Source organism: Belonocnema kinseyi, chromosome 2 (assembly GCF_010883055.1).
Source record: "Belonocnema kinseyi isolate 2016_QV_RU_SX_M_011 chromosome 2, B_treatae_v1, whole genome shotgun sequence".
Classification (NCBI taxonomy): domain Eukaryota; kingdom Metazoa; phylum Arthropoda; class Insecta; order Hymenoptera; family Cynipidae; genus Belonocnema; species Belonocnema kinseyi.
In genome coordinates this window covers 80391686-80411323 of record NC_046658.1, presented here as the reverse complement: position 1 = coordinate 80411323, position 19638 = coordinate 80391686, and the positions used below count along the sequence as shown (strand labels likewise).

Sequence of the window (19638 nt, the reverse complement as noted above, 5' to 3'; positions counted from 1 at the left end):
CTCTGAATCTTAATGTTAATCACTGTTGATATAAATTAATTAATTAATTATGCAAGATTAACATTTTAGCTTTTATAGATATTAAGTGTGAGGAAAAATAAAAAAATATTCATATAAAAATGAGGGAATTTTGAACATGAAGTTTTGCGGCCACCCTTATTTAAAGGTTTTGAAGTTAAAAATTATATCCAAGAAATTGTATACAAGGGAATTGTTAATGGATACAATTAATATATTAGTATCATCAGTTCTTCGAAGGTAAATCCGAGGTCTGCAATGGCAGAACTGACTCCGAAAGCCTGGGATATTTTTCTGGACCGACTGGGTGGACTTCGAAAAATGGCGGAAGATGTTGATGCAAAAATTACCATGTGGTATAACACTAAATGGCAACATTCGGCAAACATCGTTGCTGTGGATTTCATCAAAGCTACTGGAATCGTCGAAACTGCCCTTGAGTGGAACGAGAGAAGATTCAATAGTTGTTGAAATTCCGATAATTCTGAAACATTTGATTACAAAATACCTGTGACTTCAAACTGCTATACATTTGCCAAATAAGTGAACAAGTCGACCCACGAAGTCTGAAATAAATGAAAACAACTTCCACAGTGAAAAATAACATTATATAATCAAATGGTCGATCGTCCATTAATTTCAAAATAGACATATCACTAAAGTTGCTGACTAACATATTTTTTCTATGTCCTAAATACTTTTCCAAATATTGCATAAGTTAAGACTTTGAAAACAACAAAAGTACTTGTGATTTATATTTAAATTATGTGGTTTTTTAAAAAGAAATTCAAGTTTAAAAAAGCCATTGAAATTTATTCCTTGAACACTTCTTAGAATTTAAGACTAAATTGCAACCTTCGATGATAATTATTAAACCTTGGGCCGGTTCATAACTTTTTTCCGATTAATCGTAAACTGCATTGACTCTGAAGCGTGATATTGAAACTTCCGGCGGAAATGCAAATAATACTCTATCCAAGGTAACTGAGAAACACGAAATCATTTGTTGCAAATTATTCGCAACGTGCACAAAAGAAAAAATTACCTTCAGTTTGTATACCAATCGTCTCGAGTCTAGTGCAACTTTACATAAAAAATTATAATTTCTTACCTAATCACAAATGTGCATAGCTTTAAATTTAATTCAAAACTTATCTTCAAAATTTATTTTGCAAATAAAGTGAATCTAATTTGTTTTACCTTGTTATTGAGTATATAAAAAACTGCAAGAATGAGAATCGCTATACTAAGTTTATATTTATTAAAATTTAAAATATTTTTTCTCCTGTCACTCTTATGGTTTTTTGTAAAAGCCCAATCTTGGCCAAACTATTATTCGAATGAAACGGGTTTGGATATTCCTTTTTCTTGTTCAGCATCCAAAAAGTGTGTTCCATTGCACAATTGCCCAGAGCTATTGATTTTAATGCGCCAACAGGCGCTTCCAGTTTACAGGTAATAAATGAAATATATATAAAATAAGAATGAATTTGTCTATTCAAACGGGAAAATAAGATTAATCCTTAGATCTTTAATTATTAATAAAGCTTGATTTCGAACATTTTGATTTTTGAGTCTCTAAATATTTATTATTTTATTCGAAAAGTTCATCATTTGAAAATTTACAATTTTGATCAAACTATGCAAAATTGTTTCTTTTCAAATTTGGACGACTAAAAATGAGATAATGTAGAAATCAAGATCTTAATGGTCAAACAAACTTTTTATTCATAATGATTAAAATTGAATAATTTTAGATAAAAACTTTATGAATATGGATCATTTTTTACAATTTGTGAAATTTAAAAATTTTAAGTTGAAATTTTCGTAATTTACATTCTTGCAAAATCAATAATTTCCCATTTATATATTAAAAATGGGTGACTTTCAAATTCGAATGTACGTTAGTTTGAAACCTTCAATATTTTAAAAATATATCATTTTCAGGATTTTCAAATTGAAACATTTAAGATTTTGCAAAGAAAACTTTTTTGTTTTAATTGAAAGTGTAGTATTGAAACATTCAAAGTTCTTTGGTTTTAAATGTAAATCTATTCAAATAATTAAAAGCTGCAAAATTCTAAAGTTCTTTAATACTTCATTAGGATACTACTTTATCAGTTAGACAATTTCAAGCCTGTAGTGTTTAAAATTGAAAAATTTTAAGCAGTAAGCTTTCAAATCGAAGAAATTTTTAGATTGTAAAATTCAACCTTTCTTGGTTCAAATTCCAATCTTTCAAAATTATGCAAGTTAAAAATTGAAGTTTTTTCTCTGGAAGGTATTTTGGCTCAATGATATAATACAAAAATGATATTGGAACGATATTTTATTCACTGTATTTATGATTGAAGACTAAGTTTAAAATATTAATCGTATAATTTTTAATTGAAAGCACACAATAATGCAGCATTTTTTCGTTTGAAATGATTTAATTTAAAATAAAATCATACTAAAAATCTTCGGTGTTAATCAATTTTTTCTTTGAACGCTTGAAAATTAAAATTGTTCAATTTTGATGGCTTCTACTATGAAATTGTATCATTTTAAATATTCTCAATTTGCAGATTAGGGGCCGTACAAAAAATAGAGAATGTGACATCACACATGGAAAATATTCATTTGAATAACAATATTTGAAAATCTTGAAAATATTAAAATTAGGAACAGACTTTATATGACAAGTAAAGCATCTAAATACAGACTTCAAAATCTTTCCACTCTTTATACCCACTTTTTAAAGAATTCCTCTTTTTTCTTTTCTTTCCAAGAAACTTCCCCCTTTTCTTGGGTTTTTGCTTATTTTCAAAGTGAATTAATAGAACCCTATAAGAAAATTCAACTGGTTTTGAATCTAAGTGGATTTTTTTCAAATTTGGAAAATCTACTATTATATTTTTGGTTCCGAATTTGGTTCTTCTTTGGTTGAAAATTAAACGTTTTTACTTGAAAATTCAACTATTAAACTTTTCATTGGGGTACTCATATTTTTTATTGTAAATTGAAGTACATACTACTTGTTTGAAAGCTAAACTACTTTGTTGAACATTTATTTTATTGGTTAATAATTCAAATAATTCGAATTTAATAAGTATTTGGTTGGAAATTGATGTGTTTTGTTGTAAATTCGTCTTTTCTATTAGAATATTAATCTTTTCGATTGGAAATTCAACTGCTGGTTTAAAAGTTAAAGCACTTTGTTGAAAGTTCATTTTATTGATTGAAGATCTCTTTGGTATAAAAATCATTTTTTGTTCTTGTTGAAAATCAATTTTTTTAACTGCAAATTTACCTATATTGTTTTTGAATGAAAATGTATCGTTTTTAGTTTCAAATTCGACTATCTGGTAGAAGATTTACTTTTTTATTGCAAATTAAACTATTTTCTGGAACTTTTAAAATTTCGGATTAAAAAAATAGCTCCCTTTTGGTTTGAAGGCTATTTGGACAAAGTTTAATCTTTTTTGTTAAAAAATTCGATTATCTGGTTAAAAATTCATTTTTGTAGGTCATTATTCATCTATGTCATTTGGTGGCAAACTAACTTTTAGTTGAAAACTCATATTTTGGGTTTGAAAATTAAACTGTTTTGTAAAAAAACTAATCTTTTGGGCTTAAAATGTTGACAATTTGACAACAACAAAAAATTTTTTGGTGAAAGATTATCTGCTTTGTTGAAAATCAACTATTTTGTTCTAAACCTTGAATTTTTTTAGGTCAAAATTCAACTATTTGGTTTAAAATATATATACTATGTTGAAAAATGTGTTTTTTTTAGAAAATTAATATTCTCGCTTGAAACTTCAACTCTTTTATTGAAAATTATTATATTTTGTTAAAAATTTATCTCGTTCCGCAAAAATTTAATCTTTTTTGGTTGAAAATTAATCTATTTTTGGTTAAGAATTAAACCTTCTTTGTTGAAAATGCGTCTTTTGTGGTTGAATTAAACTATTTTTTAATCCAAATTAATACATTTTTAGGTTGATATATTAACTATTATATTTTATGTTGGAATTAATATTTTTGGTTGAAAATTAAACTACTTCGTTGAACTACTTAGTAATAAATTAATTTTTTGGGTAAAAGATTTCATAATCTAGTTCAAGGTTAAATGATTAGATTACAATAAATTTTATTATTAAAAACGCAACTATTTGTGGTTAACGTTCATTATTTTTTGTAATTAAAATTCGACCATTTGGTTAAAAATTCAACTATTTGGTTAAATTTTGTGCCTTTTGCTTTGAAGTTTTAAGTCCTTGATTGCAAGTGTCACCGTTTAGTCAAAAATGAATATAGTTTCGATAAATTCATTTTATTTAAAAGAATTTATCCCCCTTTATTATCCTATTTTCGTAAAAAATAACCCTATTGGTCCTGTTTTGAGAGATGGCATCTTGGACTGTGAAGTCTGTTAAAATATTATGTTTGTATGTTTTATCTTAGGCGATTATCAAATCAATTAGGAGACAAGATTTTGACTTAAATATGGAGATGAGTGGAAAATATGCTCAAAATAGCGTAACGAAGTTTTTGAACGGCCCCTTATCTAATTTTAAATGTTTCAAAATTTTACAGTATCGTGCGTTTGAGTTTGAAATTATTCAATTTCGAATGTTTAACTCTCAATTCTAAATGCTTTAAATGTGCAGTTGTTCAACATTAGATTAATTAATTCGGAGATTCTTTTTCCAATATTTCAAATTATAAATCAATTAATTTTGAAGGCTCTTAAATTTGAATATTTAAAAAATCATTTTTTTGTGTCAGTTTACGTGTTTCAATTTGCGGGTACAATGAAGCAAGCCTCAAAGTTTGTTGCGATCTGCCTGAAGGTTCAATTGAAGCGATTTCTGATCCACACCCTGTCTACAATCTTCAATGTGGACAGAGTTTAATTCGAAGCAATTCAGAAACATTAGGAACTTATCCATTTCTAGTTCGAGTCAGCTTCGTGAGTAAGTTCTCTTCTCTATTCTAAAAACTTTGTCTTACTTTGCCGCAACACATAGAAAAAAATCGAAGTACCTATGAAAAGGTCATTATAATAAACTACTTTGCAAATTTAATCTTAGATTTTGCAAACGCAGCTGTAATGTATCCTTGCAGTGGTGTAATAATAAATGAGAGAACAATTTTGACGACTGCGACGTGTGCCCTCGCCACTTCCGGAAATTATCAGTTGTAGGCAACTTCATTAAAATTACGCAATTGAAGTTTAATTAATCTTTTTTCTTTTTACTCATCGATTTTCATGACAAATTTGTGATTATTTTATGAATATTTCATCAGACACTCTGTTATGGTTGGCGATTTCGATGCTTCAACAGATCCGGATTGTAATTCCCTCTTTTGTAGCCATAAGGCTAGGCATTATGGCATTTCGCATGTAATTAAATATCCGAGCTTTGAATTGCAAAGTTATACAAATAACATCGCTCTCCTTCGTTTGTCAGCTGATATAGAGTTTACTGGTTCGTTGATTATACAGACTTATTTTTTCTTAAAATTTTTATTCATTTCAGATATTTATCTTCCTCTCATTATTTTAGCCACAGCACAGCCAATATGCCTTCCTCCAGCTCAATTATTCGTAAGTGAAGGCAAAATAGGAACTCTGGTTGGATGGGGTAAATTATCTTTTCAAAGAGGTAAGGGACCTACTTAAATTACGTAACGGCTCAAGGGGGAGTGTATGGGTTAAGAGATGTACGTAACTTTTGAAAATTCGTAAATGAAACAATAACTTACGCTATTTGCATCGAAATTTATTATGAATTTAACTTTACGCGCCAAAGAAACTTCTTGAGTGAAAGACAAAACTAGCCAACAACAAATCTAAAAAGTCAGGGAATTTTATTGTTCAGTGAAAAGTCAAGACACTTAAAAAAAATCTTGCAAAAATCAGAGGATTTCTATAACTTTTATTCAAAATAAATTTGGAATTTTTCAATTAAATTAAATTAAAGCTAAGAACAAATATTCAACTTTTTAGTTGAAAATGCAACTATTTTGTAGAAAATTAACTTGTTTAAAATTCATATTTTAGCGTTTGATAAATGAACTATAATATTATTTGAATGAGAATTCAGCTGTTTTCTTGTTGTTGAAAATTTGTTATTTTAAAAATTCATCTCTTTTAGTAGAAATTTCATCTTTCTTGGATAAAAATGCAACTGTTTAGTTGACAATTCAATAATTTTGTTGAAGTCTTCCTTTTTGTCTCGAAAACTCAAATTTTTGATTAAAAATGCAACTATTTCATAAAGCAATAACTTGTTTGAAATTCATATTTTCATTTTGGAAAGTCAAGTCAAAATTTTTTCAAATGAAAATCCAATTTTTTTTAAACTTGTCTTTTTGATTTGAAAATTCATCTGTTTTACTAGAAATTTCATCTTTCTTGGATAAAAATGTAACTCTTTGTTTAAAGATTCAACAATTTTGTTAAAAAGTTATCCCTCTTGGATGAAAATTTATCTCTTTGCTTGAAATTTGAACTATTTTTATTGGAAATTTATCTTTTAAAAATTGAAAATTCAATTGCGCAGGTAAAAAATGAACTACTTGGTTGACATTTTGTTTAGTAGAGGTTAATCTTTTTGGTGAAAATTTAACTATTTTGTTAAAAATTTTATTTTTATCGCTAAAAATTTATATTTTCTGTTCGGAAATTCAATTTTTGTACAGAAACTTCGTCTTGGGTTGAAGATTCAACAATTTAGGTAAACTTTTTTTTCTGTCATGACTGAAAAATCTTTGTTGAAAATTCATCTTTTTGGTTGTAAAATTAATTTTTTAATATGAAATGTCATCTTTTTTGGTTGAAATATTAACTATTGCACTTTTTTCAGGATTCATATCTTTAGGTTGAATATTTATTTATATTATGAAAATTTAAGTATTTTGTTAAGAAGTCATCTTTTATGATAGAAAAGTAATTTTTTTGTTAAAATTAAATAAGTAAATTTGAAAATATTTACTTTGTACCTGAAATATTGTTTGATTTCGTTTATAAAAGATCCGATCTTAAAAATATTACAAGAATAAAATACTGGCATTTCAAGGTTAATGGGCAGGAAAAATAAAAAATTGTTCCAAAAAAATCTGAAAATTTTGAACATGAATTATTCACCCTCCAAAACCTATTAGAAATACAGAAAATTACCATTAGTCTCAAGTCCCATATCTTATTATTTTTGGAAACTATAAATTACTTACAGTATGATTTATAATAAAGAAAGTTGATCTTTTCCTTTTAATATTACTTTTACAGATAAACCTTCAATTCAACAGTGGCTAAAAATGAGGTTGATTTCGCCCCAGGAGTGTTCTTATTTTATAAATCGTGGATTATCTGTGGAATTATGTGCACGAGGAGAACAAGAACCATGTTCTGGTTATAGTGGTGCTCCACTTATTAGCAGAGAGGGCGATAACTTTTTTCTAGTAAATTAATAGCACACGTCAATTACAGGCCTCAAAGCTTGTGTTTTAAAACAAATTATTAGGTTTTTGTTTTCTTGTAAATACTAACTTATGATTATAAAGCATTCAAACTTTAAAAGGTAAAATAGTTTCTTATTTTATGTGATTCTTTATTTTTACTATAATATTATCTGCAGTTAAGACTTTGAGACCTGAATTTATCTTCGCAAAACAATAAACATTGACTCTAAAATATTAACACTTTTTAAAATGTCATTTTAGATTGGAGTTGTATCTTATGGTGCTGACTGTGATTCGAGATCAAGTGCGCCAACAGTCTTTGTTGATGTTCAAAAATATATTGATTGGATTAGGAGAAACTTATGAAATTAAAATAGTAACTTGAAAATTTGCTATTTTCAATTAATTGATCAACTGTACAAAAAAAATAGAAAATATGAGTAAAATAAGACTAAAAATAAAGATATTGTTTAACTATAAAAACGAATTCGCAATTTATAACCTTGCAAATTAAAATAGTCCAAATTGTTCGGGTCATTTTGGTTAAGAATGACCCGTGTATTTTTTTAAATAAATAGAAAAAAGCGTTTGCAGAGCGACTGCAGGAAAATAAAAAATCTGAAATCAGAATTTCTTCATCAATCAGAAAATTTGGGAAGTTTAAAAATCAGGCCCTAATATAATATTCCTGTTAGAATTTTATTTTCCATCTTTTTCTACTTCATTTTTTTGCCGTCGTTTCTTCCTGACGATTATATTTTTAGTTAAACATTGTATTATTTGGTTAAAACTTCAGTAATTTTGTTTTTCATCCTTTTTAGTTGAAAATTAATCTTTTTGGTTTAAAAATTCATGAGTTTTAGTAGAAATTCTATATATTTTTTTGATAAAAATGCAATAGTTTGGTTAAAAATTAATCAACTTTGGTCTGGATTTCAACTATTGTATTGAAAATTCATCTTTTTGGCTAAATTCAACTATAACAATAATCGCTGAAAATTCACTTGGATTTTTTTGCAATCTGAACTACTTGGTTAAACGTTAAACCAATTTGTTACAGATTTAGCATTTTAGTCTAAAATTCACCCCTTTTGCTCAATGTTATTTTGTTGAAAATTGAACTTTTTTGTAAAGTTGACTATTTTGTTGAAAATTAGTTTTTTTTTGTTTTTAATTAATTTTATAACCGAAAATGTAACTTTTCAAATGAAGGATTCAACTGCATTACAGAAAACTCCTCTTTTGGTTCGAGAGTTCAATAATTTGGATGAACCTTTTCTCTCTCTTGACTAACAAATCTTTATTTGTTGAAAATTCGTCTTTTTGCTTGGAAAATTTATAATTTCAGTAAAAAATTATTATTTTTTTCACATTAATTTTTTTTACTGAAAATGTAACTATTCCATTGTTAGGTTTAACATTTATCTCTTTTGGTAGAAATTTCATTCTTTGTTTGGTTGAAATATTAACTCTTAAATTTTTCGTTAAGAATTCATCTTTTTGTTAGAAATTCAATTGTCTTCTAACAAAATCGTCTTCTTGAGTTAAAAGTTTAACTACATATTTGGTTGAAAATTCAACGGTTTTTGGTTGAAACTTAATATTTTTTTATTAAATATTTTTACCATTTCGTCAAAAATGCAACTATTTGGTTACAAAAAATCAACAATTTTGTTGAAAATAAAATAATGTTCTCGAAAATTTATATATTTTGTTGAAAATTTTGTTGTAGTAGAAATATTAGCTACTAGATTTTTTCATAAGAATTTATGTTTTGTTAAAAATTCACCATGTTAGATTTAAAAAGAATGCTTCATGATAGCAGTTATCTTTTTTTAAAATAAATTTGATATTTATCATTTCAATCTGAATTTTTGTATTGCGTTTATAAAATAATATATCTTAAAAATGTAACAAGATTTTTTAATCTTGTAATATTTTTGAGATATATACTAGCTTTTTAGCTGGTCTTTGAATATTAGTGGTTGGAGAAAATGAAAAATTGGTCAGGGAGAAATCTGGCTATTTTGAAAGTGAAGTTATCTGCCCACCCTGAGTTTGAAATAGAAGCATCTTAAATTAAAAGTTTTAAATATTTTTATATTAAAACATTCAATGCATTTGATTATAAATCAAAGATTTTTATTATTTAAGTATTAATATTTCAGGACGTTTTAAATCAAATATTTTCAAAGTAAAATTTTAAAACTTTAGTAATTTCAAATTAGACGCGAGAAATAATTGTAAATTAAAGATGCTAAAGATTTGGTTGTTTCAGTTTTATACTTTATAAGTTGGACAATTATTAATTAGTAGTGTTTGATCTTCAATAATTTTGAATTCAATCGTTTAAAATTGCAACATTGTATTTCAAACTATAACGAACACTTTTTAATAAAGAGAGAATCTGAACAATTTTCAGATTTAGAAAATTCAACATTTCCTGGTTCAAATTCAATTTGCTAAAACAAAATTGAATAAAATAATGTTGAATAAACAGTAAAAACTTTTAAATGTGGTAATTGATTATGAATTATAACAACAGGAATTAAGTTTAACCATTATATTTACAAAAATATCGTCCTTACATTATACTAATATTCACAGTTTCCTTTAAATTACTTATGCTTAAAAATGTTTAAATACTTTCCACGCGTCATTTCTCTTGCCTCTTCAACACCAAGTTCGTAAGCCATGTCATGAAGTTTCTTTACTTCTTTTATAAGTAAATCCATCGATAGATTTCCCAGCTCTGTAAATACAATTATTATTAAAAAAAATGGTATAAGGGTCTTGCATATATTACGTAACGCTTTTAGGAGAGGGAGGATTCAAGAAGAATTGTTATGGTCCTGTTACGATGGGAGAAGTTTCGAAAAATGTCATATTTTAGAAAAATCTGATCAAATTATAATTGTTTGAAATAACAAAAATAATTACATTTTTTTGTCTTTTACTTGGTTAATAGAATACTTATTTACAATTTTTCAGTATATTTTTCGTAAAATCTGTTCTGCTCCAACAAAATACTCAAAAAGCTATATTGTTTATCATTCTTATTACGCAACGTTATTTTCAACCTTTTTCCCCTCCGCCCTCGCGTAACATATTTTATAAATATTATGTTCAAAATAATAATATACGTTTTCCTAATTAAAATAGTTTTTTTTAAGATAAGCTATTACCTACAAATAAATACATAAAACAATATCTTCATGTAACACTGAATGTTTTAAATTTTTTTATACACAAATACTGAAATTATTTAATATAGGCACCAATTGCAATTCATCCATTAAAAAATTTTTTCCAATAGAATAAATTATATGTTTGAATCGAATCCATTTCAAATAAGGGACTTTTAAAATCTCGCAGAATTTCTTATCGGCGAAAGATGTTTTTCATAGAAAATTAAGCGATGCCCAATTTCCTGATTTAAGAAAAAAAAAATGTTCCCGAAGTTACGAGTATTTGAATTTTGACGCCTATTTCGAAAAAAAACATTCTTTCTTTCAAACTCTATAGTTTTTTATCTGATTCAGATATTCAAATTTTCCTTCGATTCTGGTGAGTTTTACCGTCATCTTTCGAAATCCACCAGAGAAAAAAGTACAAAATACTTTCATTTTCTGTTAAGTTTGGCTTTCTATAAGGAAAACATCCTGCGAGTTTTTGTGGACTTAATCATTTTTGCGGCTACAGTTTCTTTTGTGAAAAATTGAATTGTGATATTTTTCTTACAAACGACAATTTTGACAAGATGTTCAGAAATAATGGGCTCATTTATAAAATTCTACATAAAATTGATCTCGTATTTTAAAATACTTTGCATTGTTCACGAGAAAAATTAGAAAATTATGTTTCCAGGAAAAAAGTTCTCACAGCCACAAAATATAATTTAGTCCGCCAAAAGCTTAAAGGATATAAGGATATCTGCCTTATAGAAGGCCAAATACAACAACAAAAAATTGACAAAAAATATGTTTATTTTCGTGATATAAAAATCGTTTCTTTATTTTATCAATTAAATCGTCGAAGTCTTTTTTTTTTTAATTCGCAATAAACGTATAGTCAAACATTTATAGTTGAAAGATTCCAATGTTAGTCGCTCCTGGTTTAAACGAAACATACAACTGGAAAATATTTTATTTATGCTTCATTTTTATATCAGAGTGAGCATTAGGGTTTCCAATATTGTATAATAGAAATAATTAGTGAAAGTTGTAACGTAGAAACTAGCAATTATTATGATTAATTTTTCGAATATTTGTAAGAATAATGAGAAAAAACTTAGTTAACTTCAATTGCAGGATTATCGCCCAATCATTAGTATATAACATTTTTCCTAATAAGAAAAGTGTAAAGATATACGATATTTCTCTAACTATTTGTCTTTTCTTAGAAAAGTATGCTTTTTATGACTTTTACGAGCGTCAAATTAATATTTTTATTAAAAAAGATCGAAAACTACAAAAATCTCACATTTTACCAAAATTTTGTGCTCGCTACCTCTAAACAATTATTTAAAATTGTGAATAGATTAGGAGTGCTTTCTCCCCAAGAGAAAGAAACTGCCACAATACCTTGAAATCTCCCAATACAAAAAAAATATTCCAGGAAATTCAAGTACAAGTCGACAATAATTTTCCTATAATTAATTTCTTATAATTTTTTCATGATTCCAGAAAAATCATTACACAAAATCATTATAGAAATTAGGAAGGTCCAAACATTGAAAGACTTGATACGAAAAATAGAGAAAGTACAAACGATTTACTTATTTCCTATAGTTGAAAGGCGGTCTCAGCTTCCCATAGAGTGATAGAAAAGTGAAACAGGCACGTTCGAGGTATCTGTTTACATTATTGGATGTAAACATTCCTAGTGATTAAGTTGCAGCGATCGTGCCGAATTCGAATGGAGTTCATTTATGGCTTTTAGCATTTATTTAATCTTCAAACAGTTTAATGATTAAAACAATTTTCATAAATGGCTCTTCTTTAAAGAATAAGTTTAATTCATTATGTTGCGTTGTAAATTTACAAGAACTATTAATTATTTAAACAATTTTTAATTAAAACTTAAGAGTTTAACAATTTTCTACGAGAGAATTTGTTCACGGAGTCAACTAACCCTTTTCTATGTTGCTTTACAAAAGAACTGATAATTATTTAAACAATTTTAATTAACAAATTAAGAGTTTGCCCTTCTTTCTACGAGTCAATTTGTTTAGGGAGTCGACTAAGAAAGTCTATCCGATCACTCTGTTGTATGTTGCTTTGCAAACTTACAAGAACTATTAATTATTTAAGCAATTTTAATGGCAAGATTAAGAGTTTTTGAACTTTTTTCTATAAGTAAATTTGTTTACGGAGTTAACTAAGAATATCTATTTTATTCTTTTGCTTTTTTAATTCTTTTGTTTTTGCTTTGCAAATTTATAAACACTATTAATTATTTAAACAATTTTACTTAAAAAATTCAAAGTTTGGCCTTTATCCAACTAATTAATTCGTTTTCGAAGTCAACTAAGCGTGTCTATCTGATGATTCTGTTCTAAGTTGCTTTGTAAATTTACAAGAACTATTAATTATTTGCACAATTTTAATTAAAAAATTAAAAGTTTGACCTTTTTTCTACAACTCAATTTGTTTACGGAGTCGACTAAGAATGTCTATTCGGTGACTCTTTTCTATATTGCTTTGCAAATTTATAAAAACTATTAATTATTTAAACAATTTTACTTTAAAAATTTAAAGTTTGGCCTTTATCCAACTAATTAATTTGTTTTCGAAGTCAACTAAGCGTGTCTATCTGATGATTCTGTTCTAAGTTGCTTTGTAAATTTACAAGAACTATTAATTATTTACACATTTTTAATTAAAAAATTAAAAGTTTGGCCTTTTTTCTACAACTCAATTTGTTTACGGAGTCGACTAAGAATGTCTATCCGGTGACTCTTTTCTATATTGCTTTGCAAATTTATAAAAACTATTAATTACTTAAACAATGTTAGTTAAAGATTTAAAGTTTGGCCTTTATCCTAGGAATCAATTTGTGTTCGGACTAAACTAAGAATGTCTATCCGAGGACATTTTTCTATGTTGCTTTGTAAATTCACAAGAACTATTCGTTACAACAATTTTAAGTAAAAAATTAAGAGTTTTCCTTTTTTCTACAACTCAATTTGTTTACGGAGTCGACTAAGAATGTCTATCCGGTGACTCTTTTCTATATTGCTTTGCAAATTTATAAAAACTATTAATTATTTAAACAATTTTACTTAAAAAATGTAAAGTTTGGCCTTTATCCAACTAATTAATTTGTTTTCGAAGTCAACTAAGCGTGTCTATCTGATGATTCTTTTCTAAGTTGCTTTGTAAATTTACAAGAACTATTAATTATTTACACAATTTTAATTAAAAAATTAAGAGTTTGGCCTTTTTTCTACAACTTAATTTGTTTACGGAGTCGACTAAGAATGTCTATCCGGTGACTCTTTTCTATATTGCTTTGCAAATTTATAAAAACTATTAATTACTTAAACAATGTTAGTTAAAGATTTAAAGTTTGGCCTTTATCCTAGGAATCAATTTGTGTTCGGACTAAACTAAGAATGTCTATCCGATGACATTTTTCTATGTTGCTTTGTAAATTCACAAGAACTATTCGTTACAACAATTTTAAGTAAAAAATTAAGAGTTTTCCTTTTTTCCACAAGTCAATTTGTTTACGGAGTCGACTAAGAATGTGTATCCGGTGACTCTTTTTCATATTGCTTTGCAAATTTACGAGAACTACTAGTTATTTAAACAATTTTATTTAAAAAATTAAGAGTTTGACGTTTATCCTACGAGTTAATTTGTTTTCCAAATCAACTAGGAATGTCCATTTGATGACTCTTTTCTATGTTGCTTTGTAAATTTACAAGAACTATTAATTTTTGAAAGAATTTCAATTGAAAAATTAAGAGTTTGCTTTTCTTTCTACGAGTAGGCTTCACTTGTTACTATAATTATCTAAAAATATCTGTTCGATATTTTTTTTTCTCTGATGCATTGAAAATCTACAACTATTAATTATTTAAAAAATGTTTATCAACATATTTATATTGTAAATTTATAATAATTGTTAATCATTCACACAATTTTCATAAACATATTGAGAGTTGGGTATTATTCAAATGTATTTACGAAGTTAACTAAGATTGTCTTTGTGATGCCTCTTTTCTAGGTTATTTGTTAAATTTACCAGAATTATTAATTATTAATTATTGAAAGAAGTTTCATAAAATGTTTAGAATTTGGCTATTTTCTAAAGAATAGGGTCATTTTTTTACTAAGATTTATTTACAATGCACCTACGTTTAGTCGGGTTTTCAAAATTCGAGTACACAACCCGGTCTCTCGTCGTATATGGTACGCATGCGAAGTCGTGTATAAATAGAAGTTATTAAAGTAAAAATGATTATCGTGGTATTTTCTTGAACTTAATTTCCAAATAGATTAATTACAACGAAAGTAGTGGGTCGCGAGCGAAGCGCGCGTAAGAGCTTCTAGTATTAATTTAACGTAGATTTCCAAACATATCAGGAGGTTTTATTGGATTCCAAAGGATTTCAACAAATTTCGAGAGAATTCCACGAATTTCAAGGCTTTTAATGGTTTTCCAAATATTTCCAATAATTCCGATAGATTTGATCGTTTTTCATGGGATTAAAAAAATCCGGGGATTTAAAAGAATTTCAAGACATCAGAATGAATCATCGTGAAAGCATTAAATCCATTACTATTGTAGGACTTCCGAATATTTCAAGATTTCTAGTGTAACTTGGAAAAATCAATTAAATAAAATATGAAGGGATTCCTAGCTATTTTAAATATTTTAAGGGATTTTAATGTATTTCAAGGAATTTCACAAGATTAGACTATTTTAAATAATAATAGGGATTTAAAGTTGTTTAAGAAAAAATTAATGAATAACTTTATTTTTGTTTTTACTCCATATAATTTCCATGGCTTCTGAGCGATTTCGTCAGATTTCATAAAAATTTCACGGTATTTTAAATATTTCCAAACATATCGGCAGATTTCAAGGAATTGCAAAGAATTCTGTGAGATTTCAAAAGATTTCAAGGGATATGAATATATTTCAAGGAATTTCAAAAGATTCAAGAATTTCAATAAATGTCCAAGGATTTCAGAGATTTCTAAGGATTTAAACGTTATCTAAGGAGAACTTTAATCAATAAGTTTAATTTTAATTATATTCCAGGGCTTCCAAACTAGTTATGCTTTGTAAGTGGTTTTTTACGTTTTCCAAAGATTTCAAGTGGTTTTCAGGGATTCTAAAGGATTTCAAGAGATGCCAAAAAATGCAAGGGATATCGAAGAATTTAGTAGGGGTTTCAAAGGTATAAAGGGATTTCTAGCGAAAACTTAAAAAATAAACGAAATTTTATTGATTTTCGAGGGATTCTTGGCAAATTCCACAAATTTCAAGATTTTTTAGAGTATTTCAAGGAATTCCACAAGATTTCAAAGATTTTATATCTCCAACGATTTCAAAGTTTTTTTTTCAATATTTCAATGGTTTTTGTAAAGAACTTTAATGAATATTTAAAGGCTTTCAAATTATTTATACTCTACGGAATAGCATAAATTTTACTTCAAGGGACTTTTATGGATTTCAACAATTCAAGGAAAGAAGATTTATAGGTTTTTATATGGATTTCAATTAATGTTAAAGAGATTTTGAAGATAAACGAGTTTAACCATTTTTGCCGTGTAAAGTTTATTTGTGCAGAATCACTATTTTTATGTACTTTCATAGGAGATTATCAGTGGTCAAATTTAAATTATTCCTTTGTTTGCAATTTACATTAATTCCTTAAATATTTTTTGTCTTATTTATTCCAATGTTGATTATCCTATAATCCATGGAATCTTTTGCAATCTCATGCAATATTTCGCAATCTTTTGCATACTGGAGTACACAAAAAAATGCGAGAAATTCACCCCTCGGTAAACCCTTTCCTTATGAAAGGTCACATATTATTTGTTATAGAAAACTGTACATATAAAAAATTGGCAATAATTTTTGCACACATAGGGAACATTGTATTTATAGTGAAAAAATTAGATTAATGAAAGATGTATATTTATCAATAATAAAGAAGTTCGTTTCCAGATCTCCTTTTTTATATCAAGTAACGAAATAACCTTTTGTTACATATGTAAAAAAATGAGCCATTTTATTTTTTACTTGCCAAATTTTTTTAAAGAAAGCAGAACCATTTATAAACAAATTCTTAATTTTTTGGGAAGATGAGTCGTCTTTGAAAGCTTTAAAATCTTTTGGAATCTTACATTTTTGTAAAATATTGGAAATTCTTGAAATATTTGTGAAAGCTTTCTTTAATATTTGTTTGTGAAATGTTTCGTGTTCGTTTGAAATCATTGAAATATTTGCAATCGTTTAGTCTTTAAAATGTTTTGAAATCTTGTTTACCGTACCCTTTTTGAATTTTTTGCAAGTCTTGTATTCTTTTGAAATTGTTATGAAATTTGTGAAATCTTCGAAATTTGGTGTGCAGGCCTTTTTGCAAATCTTTAAATCTTTTTAAAGCTTTAAACGCTTTGCGAAATTGCAGTGAAATCTGGAATACACGCATTTTTGAAACCTTCGAAATCCGTGATATCTTTGTAAAATGCTCCAAATGCTTTTAAATATTTTTTTAATCTTTAGCAATTTTTTGTAATGCAGTGTACACTCAAAAACCGAGATTATGAAACTGAATTCACATCGAAATTTTCAACTAAAAATTTTTATATATTCTAAGTTAAATATCACCAACAAAATGTATACTTTAAAATTCTATATTAGCAAAGACGAAATAAAAAACTTGTAGAATTATTCACAATATTAAAGTATGTTCATTGCAAACTATAAAATAATTGGTAAAGTCTATCAAAAATGCTTAGAAATCTATTTATTCTGTAATGAGTAGAATATAAATTATATATTAATTGATAAAAAAAAATTTTCAGTTGCAAGATTTCTTCAAGGTTTTCGTGAAAAATTCAAGGATGTTAAATAATTATTAAATGAAAAAAACTATACACTAATTAAATATTTAATTTTCGTAATAATTATCATTGTTTACTACACCAATTTTACTATTTCAAATTGTAACGTGTACCAGGAAAATCATAAACACGACTATTTTACTCTGCATTATTGATTAAATTCCACAAAAAATGCGTTCAGAGTTCAAATGATGTATGTTAAATGGTAAATCCAGTCATTTACTTTTTTCCGTCGCCAAATTGCAACATTAAAATAAAATGATTTCCTTCGAAATCGGTGAAACCCTTTAAAATATGACATAAAATAAGTATTCTTATTATATTGTAAAAGTATATTTCATTAATTAGATGAACATGGAAATAAAAGGTTAACTAGCCATTTAATGTGTCCCAAATTCTTCGGAACGCCTAAAAATGCCTACGACATAGATGGGTTCAGATTATGCGTGAAAAAATACTTACGGTGTAGCTGATTAATTTCGCTAGGCGAAAGGGAAGTCGTCCAAGAAGGCTGTTCCGGTTTCGAGGCCGCGGAGTTTTGCGCAACGAACTCGCTAACACCTGGAACTTCATCATTTGCTACTATAAAATAACTTTTTTGCTCGTGGCTTATTTAAACTTAGATCCCTAAATTAAACTCACTTTGTTCTGGCCACAACTCTGGCGATGATCGATCCAGTTTTTCAAAACTCATCAAACTTTCCTCTACAATGGTAAGATCTAGATAGAATAAATTGCAATACTTCACTGTATGTTGTTTGAGATAAAATAGTTAACTTGAAATATAAATCAGTTATCATACGGGCGAAAATGGTAAATTAGTCTTGTTTTGTAGATCGTAATATTCATTACACGGCCAAATTTAAATTCATTTTTGGTTATTAGAAAATTCATTGGAAAAAGTATCAATTATTCTATATCACATTTTGTATTTATTCCTAATAAATAGGTACAGGTCCGTTATTGTGATTTGACGGAAAACGTAATAAGCAATAACGTAATAAACATTCAAAAATGAGACTTTAGAGGTTATGTTAGTAGAACTATAATGTAAATATGCAAATAGTGTATATATGTATCAAAAAGTTGTTTTAAATTATACTGTACTCTGCTACAAATTATGAGCAATCACAAAAGCGAAATTTTCTAATTATTGGACGTAGAATCTAGTCTAAATAAATCAACTTCAAAAAATATAGCCCGGAAATAATAGTATTTAATTGACTGAGATTATCTCGTAACAAAAACTATAAATACTCACCTGTCTGCTCTGGTTCTGAATCGTCTGACGCCATTTCGGATTGTTAAACAAATAAGGTTTATAAACAATATTAATGTAAACCAAAAAATCCACAACAATAAATTTGGCTGTCGTACGCGCCACAGGACAGGCGTCGTTTCGTTTTTAACTTTAATCAATAATGCAAGGAACTGGTGGAACAGGAACTGCGTAGCAAGGAATAAAGGAACCGGAATGAACTGTAATTTGTCCGCGCAATTCAAATCTAAAGGAGCTGTTCAAAAACTACGGGACACTGCCGGGAGGGATTGGGACGATTAGTGATTACGGTGTGAGAAGTTAATGCAGAATATGACATCAAACATGGACAATATAAATATGAATATTTTTTTTGAAAATTTTAATAATTAGTGATTTTATTTTACATTTTTTCCTATTTTGCTCTCTTTACCCGCTTTTTAAAAAGTTCATCTTTTTGCTGTTTCCAAGAAACGTCACCTTTTTCTAGTTTTCTTCGCTCAATAAGGGAGCGTCCATTAATTATATACGTATTTTTTAAATGTTGCCCCCCCCCCCCCCACCCCGTCTCATAAGGCTTCCTCTATATAGTAAATGTGTGTAATTTCTTGTTCGGATTTCATCATCTCCTCGGAAAATTCTTTCTTTTTTTAAAATAATTTTGTTTACTAAAAATATAACTATTCTCTTTTTTATTAAAAATTTCCCGTTTTAGTCAGAATTTCAAAAGATTTTTAAGTATTTTAAATATTTGAGCATATTTTTAAAAATGTCAAGGAATTTTCAACTGATTTTCATAATTTAAGGGAATTTCAAAGAATT

The 19638-nt window shown here is 27.2% G+C and overlaps 3 protein-coding genes across 11 annotated transcripts in view; 2 read left to right on the top strand and 1 right to left on the bottom strand.

The window, feature by feature from the left end:
- The window catches only part of LOC117167684 (PI-PLC X domain-containing protein 1-like), a 30002-nt gene extending 29323 nt beyond the window's left edge, over positions 1-679 (top strand). For 3 of the 4 annotated variants that reach the window (XM_033352799.1, XM_033352800.1, XM_033352801.1), the window contains one exon: positions 240-679. In XM_033352799.1, coding sequence (XP_033208690.1) covers positions 240-489 — 250 coding nt within the window. In that variant the 3' untranslated portion in view covers positions 490-679. The remainder of the gene's footprint in view (positions 1-239) is intronic. The other variant, XM_033352802.1, reaches the window with a different exon arrangement.
- Positions 680-795: 116 nt separating this feature from the next.
- LOC117167685 (phenoloxidase-activating factor 1-like) lies at positions 796-7901 on the top strand. Its single transcript, XM_033352804.1, has 7 exons — positions 796-1473; positions 4792-4979; positions 5097-5205; positions 5314-5495; positions 5574-5672; positions 7298-7470; positions 7732-7901. The coding sequence occupies exons 1-7, from the start codon at positions 1250-1252 to the stop codon at positions 7834-7836; spliced, it is 1080 nt and encodes a 359-aa protein (XP_033208695.1). The 5' UTR covers positions 796-1249; the 3' UTR covers positions 7837-7901.
- A 2117-nt stretch (positions 7902-10018) lies between these two features.
- On the bottom strand, positions 10019-18976 carry LOC117167468 (protein lin-52 homolog). Of its 6 annotated transcripts, none has more exons than XM_033352430.1 (4): positions 18820-18976; positions 18201-18263; positions 18021-18137; positions 10019-10222 (listed from the first exon to the last, which is right to left on the bottom strand). In XM_033352430.1, the coding sequence occupies exons 1-4, from the start codon at positions 18851-18853 to the stop codon at positions 10089-10091; spliced, it is 348 nt and encodes a 115-aa protein (XP_033208321.1). In that variant the 5' UTR covers positions 18854-18976; the 3' UTR covers positions 10019-10088. The 6 variants fall into 6 exon arrangements, with proteins under 6 accessions (XP_033208321.1, XP_033208319.1, XP_033208323.1 ...); XM_033352428.1 differs by having other exon boundaries at positions 18201-18278; positions 18820-18975; XM_033352432.1 differs by having other exon boundaries at positions 18021-18125; positions 18820-18975.
- Positions 18977-19638: the final 662 nt, after the last annotated feature.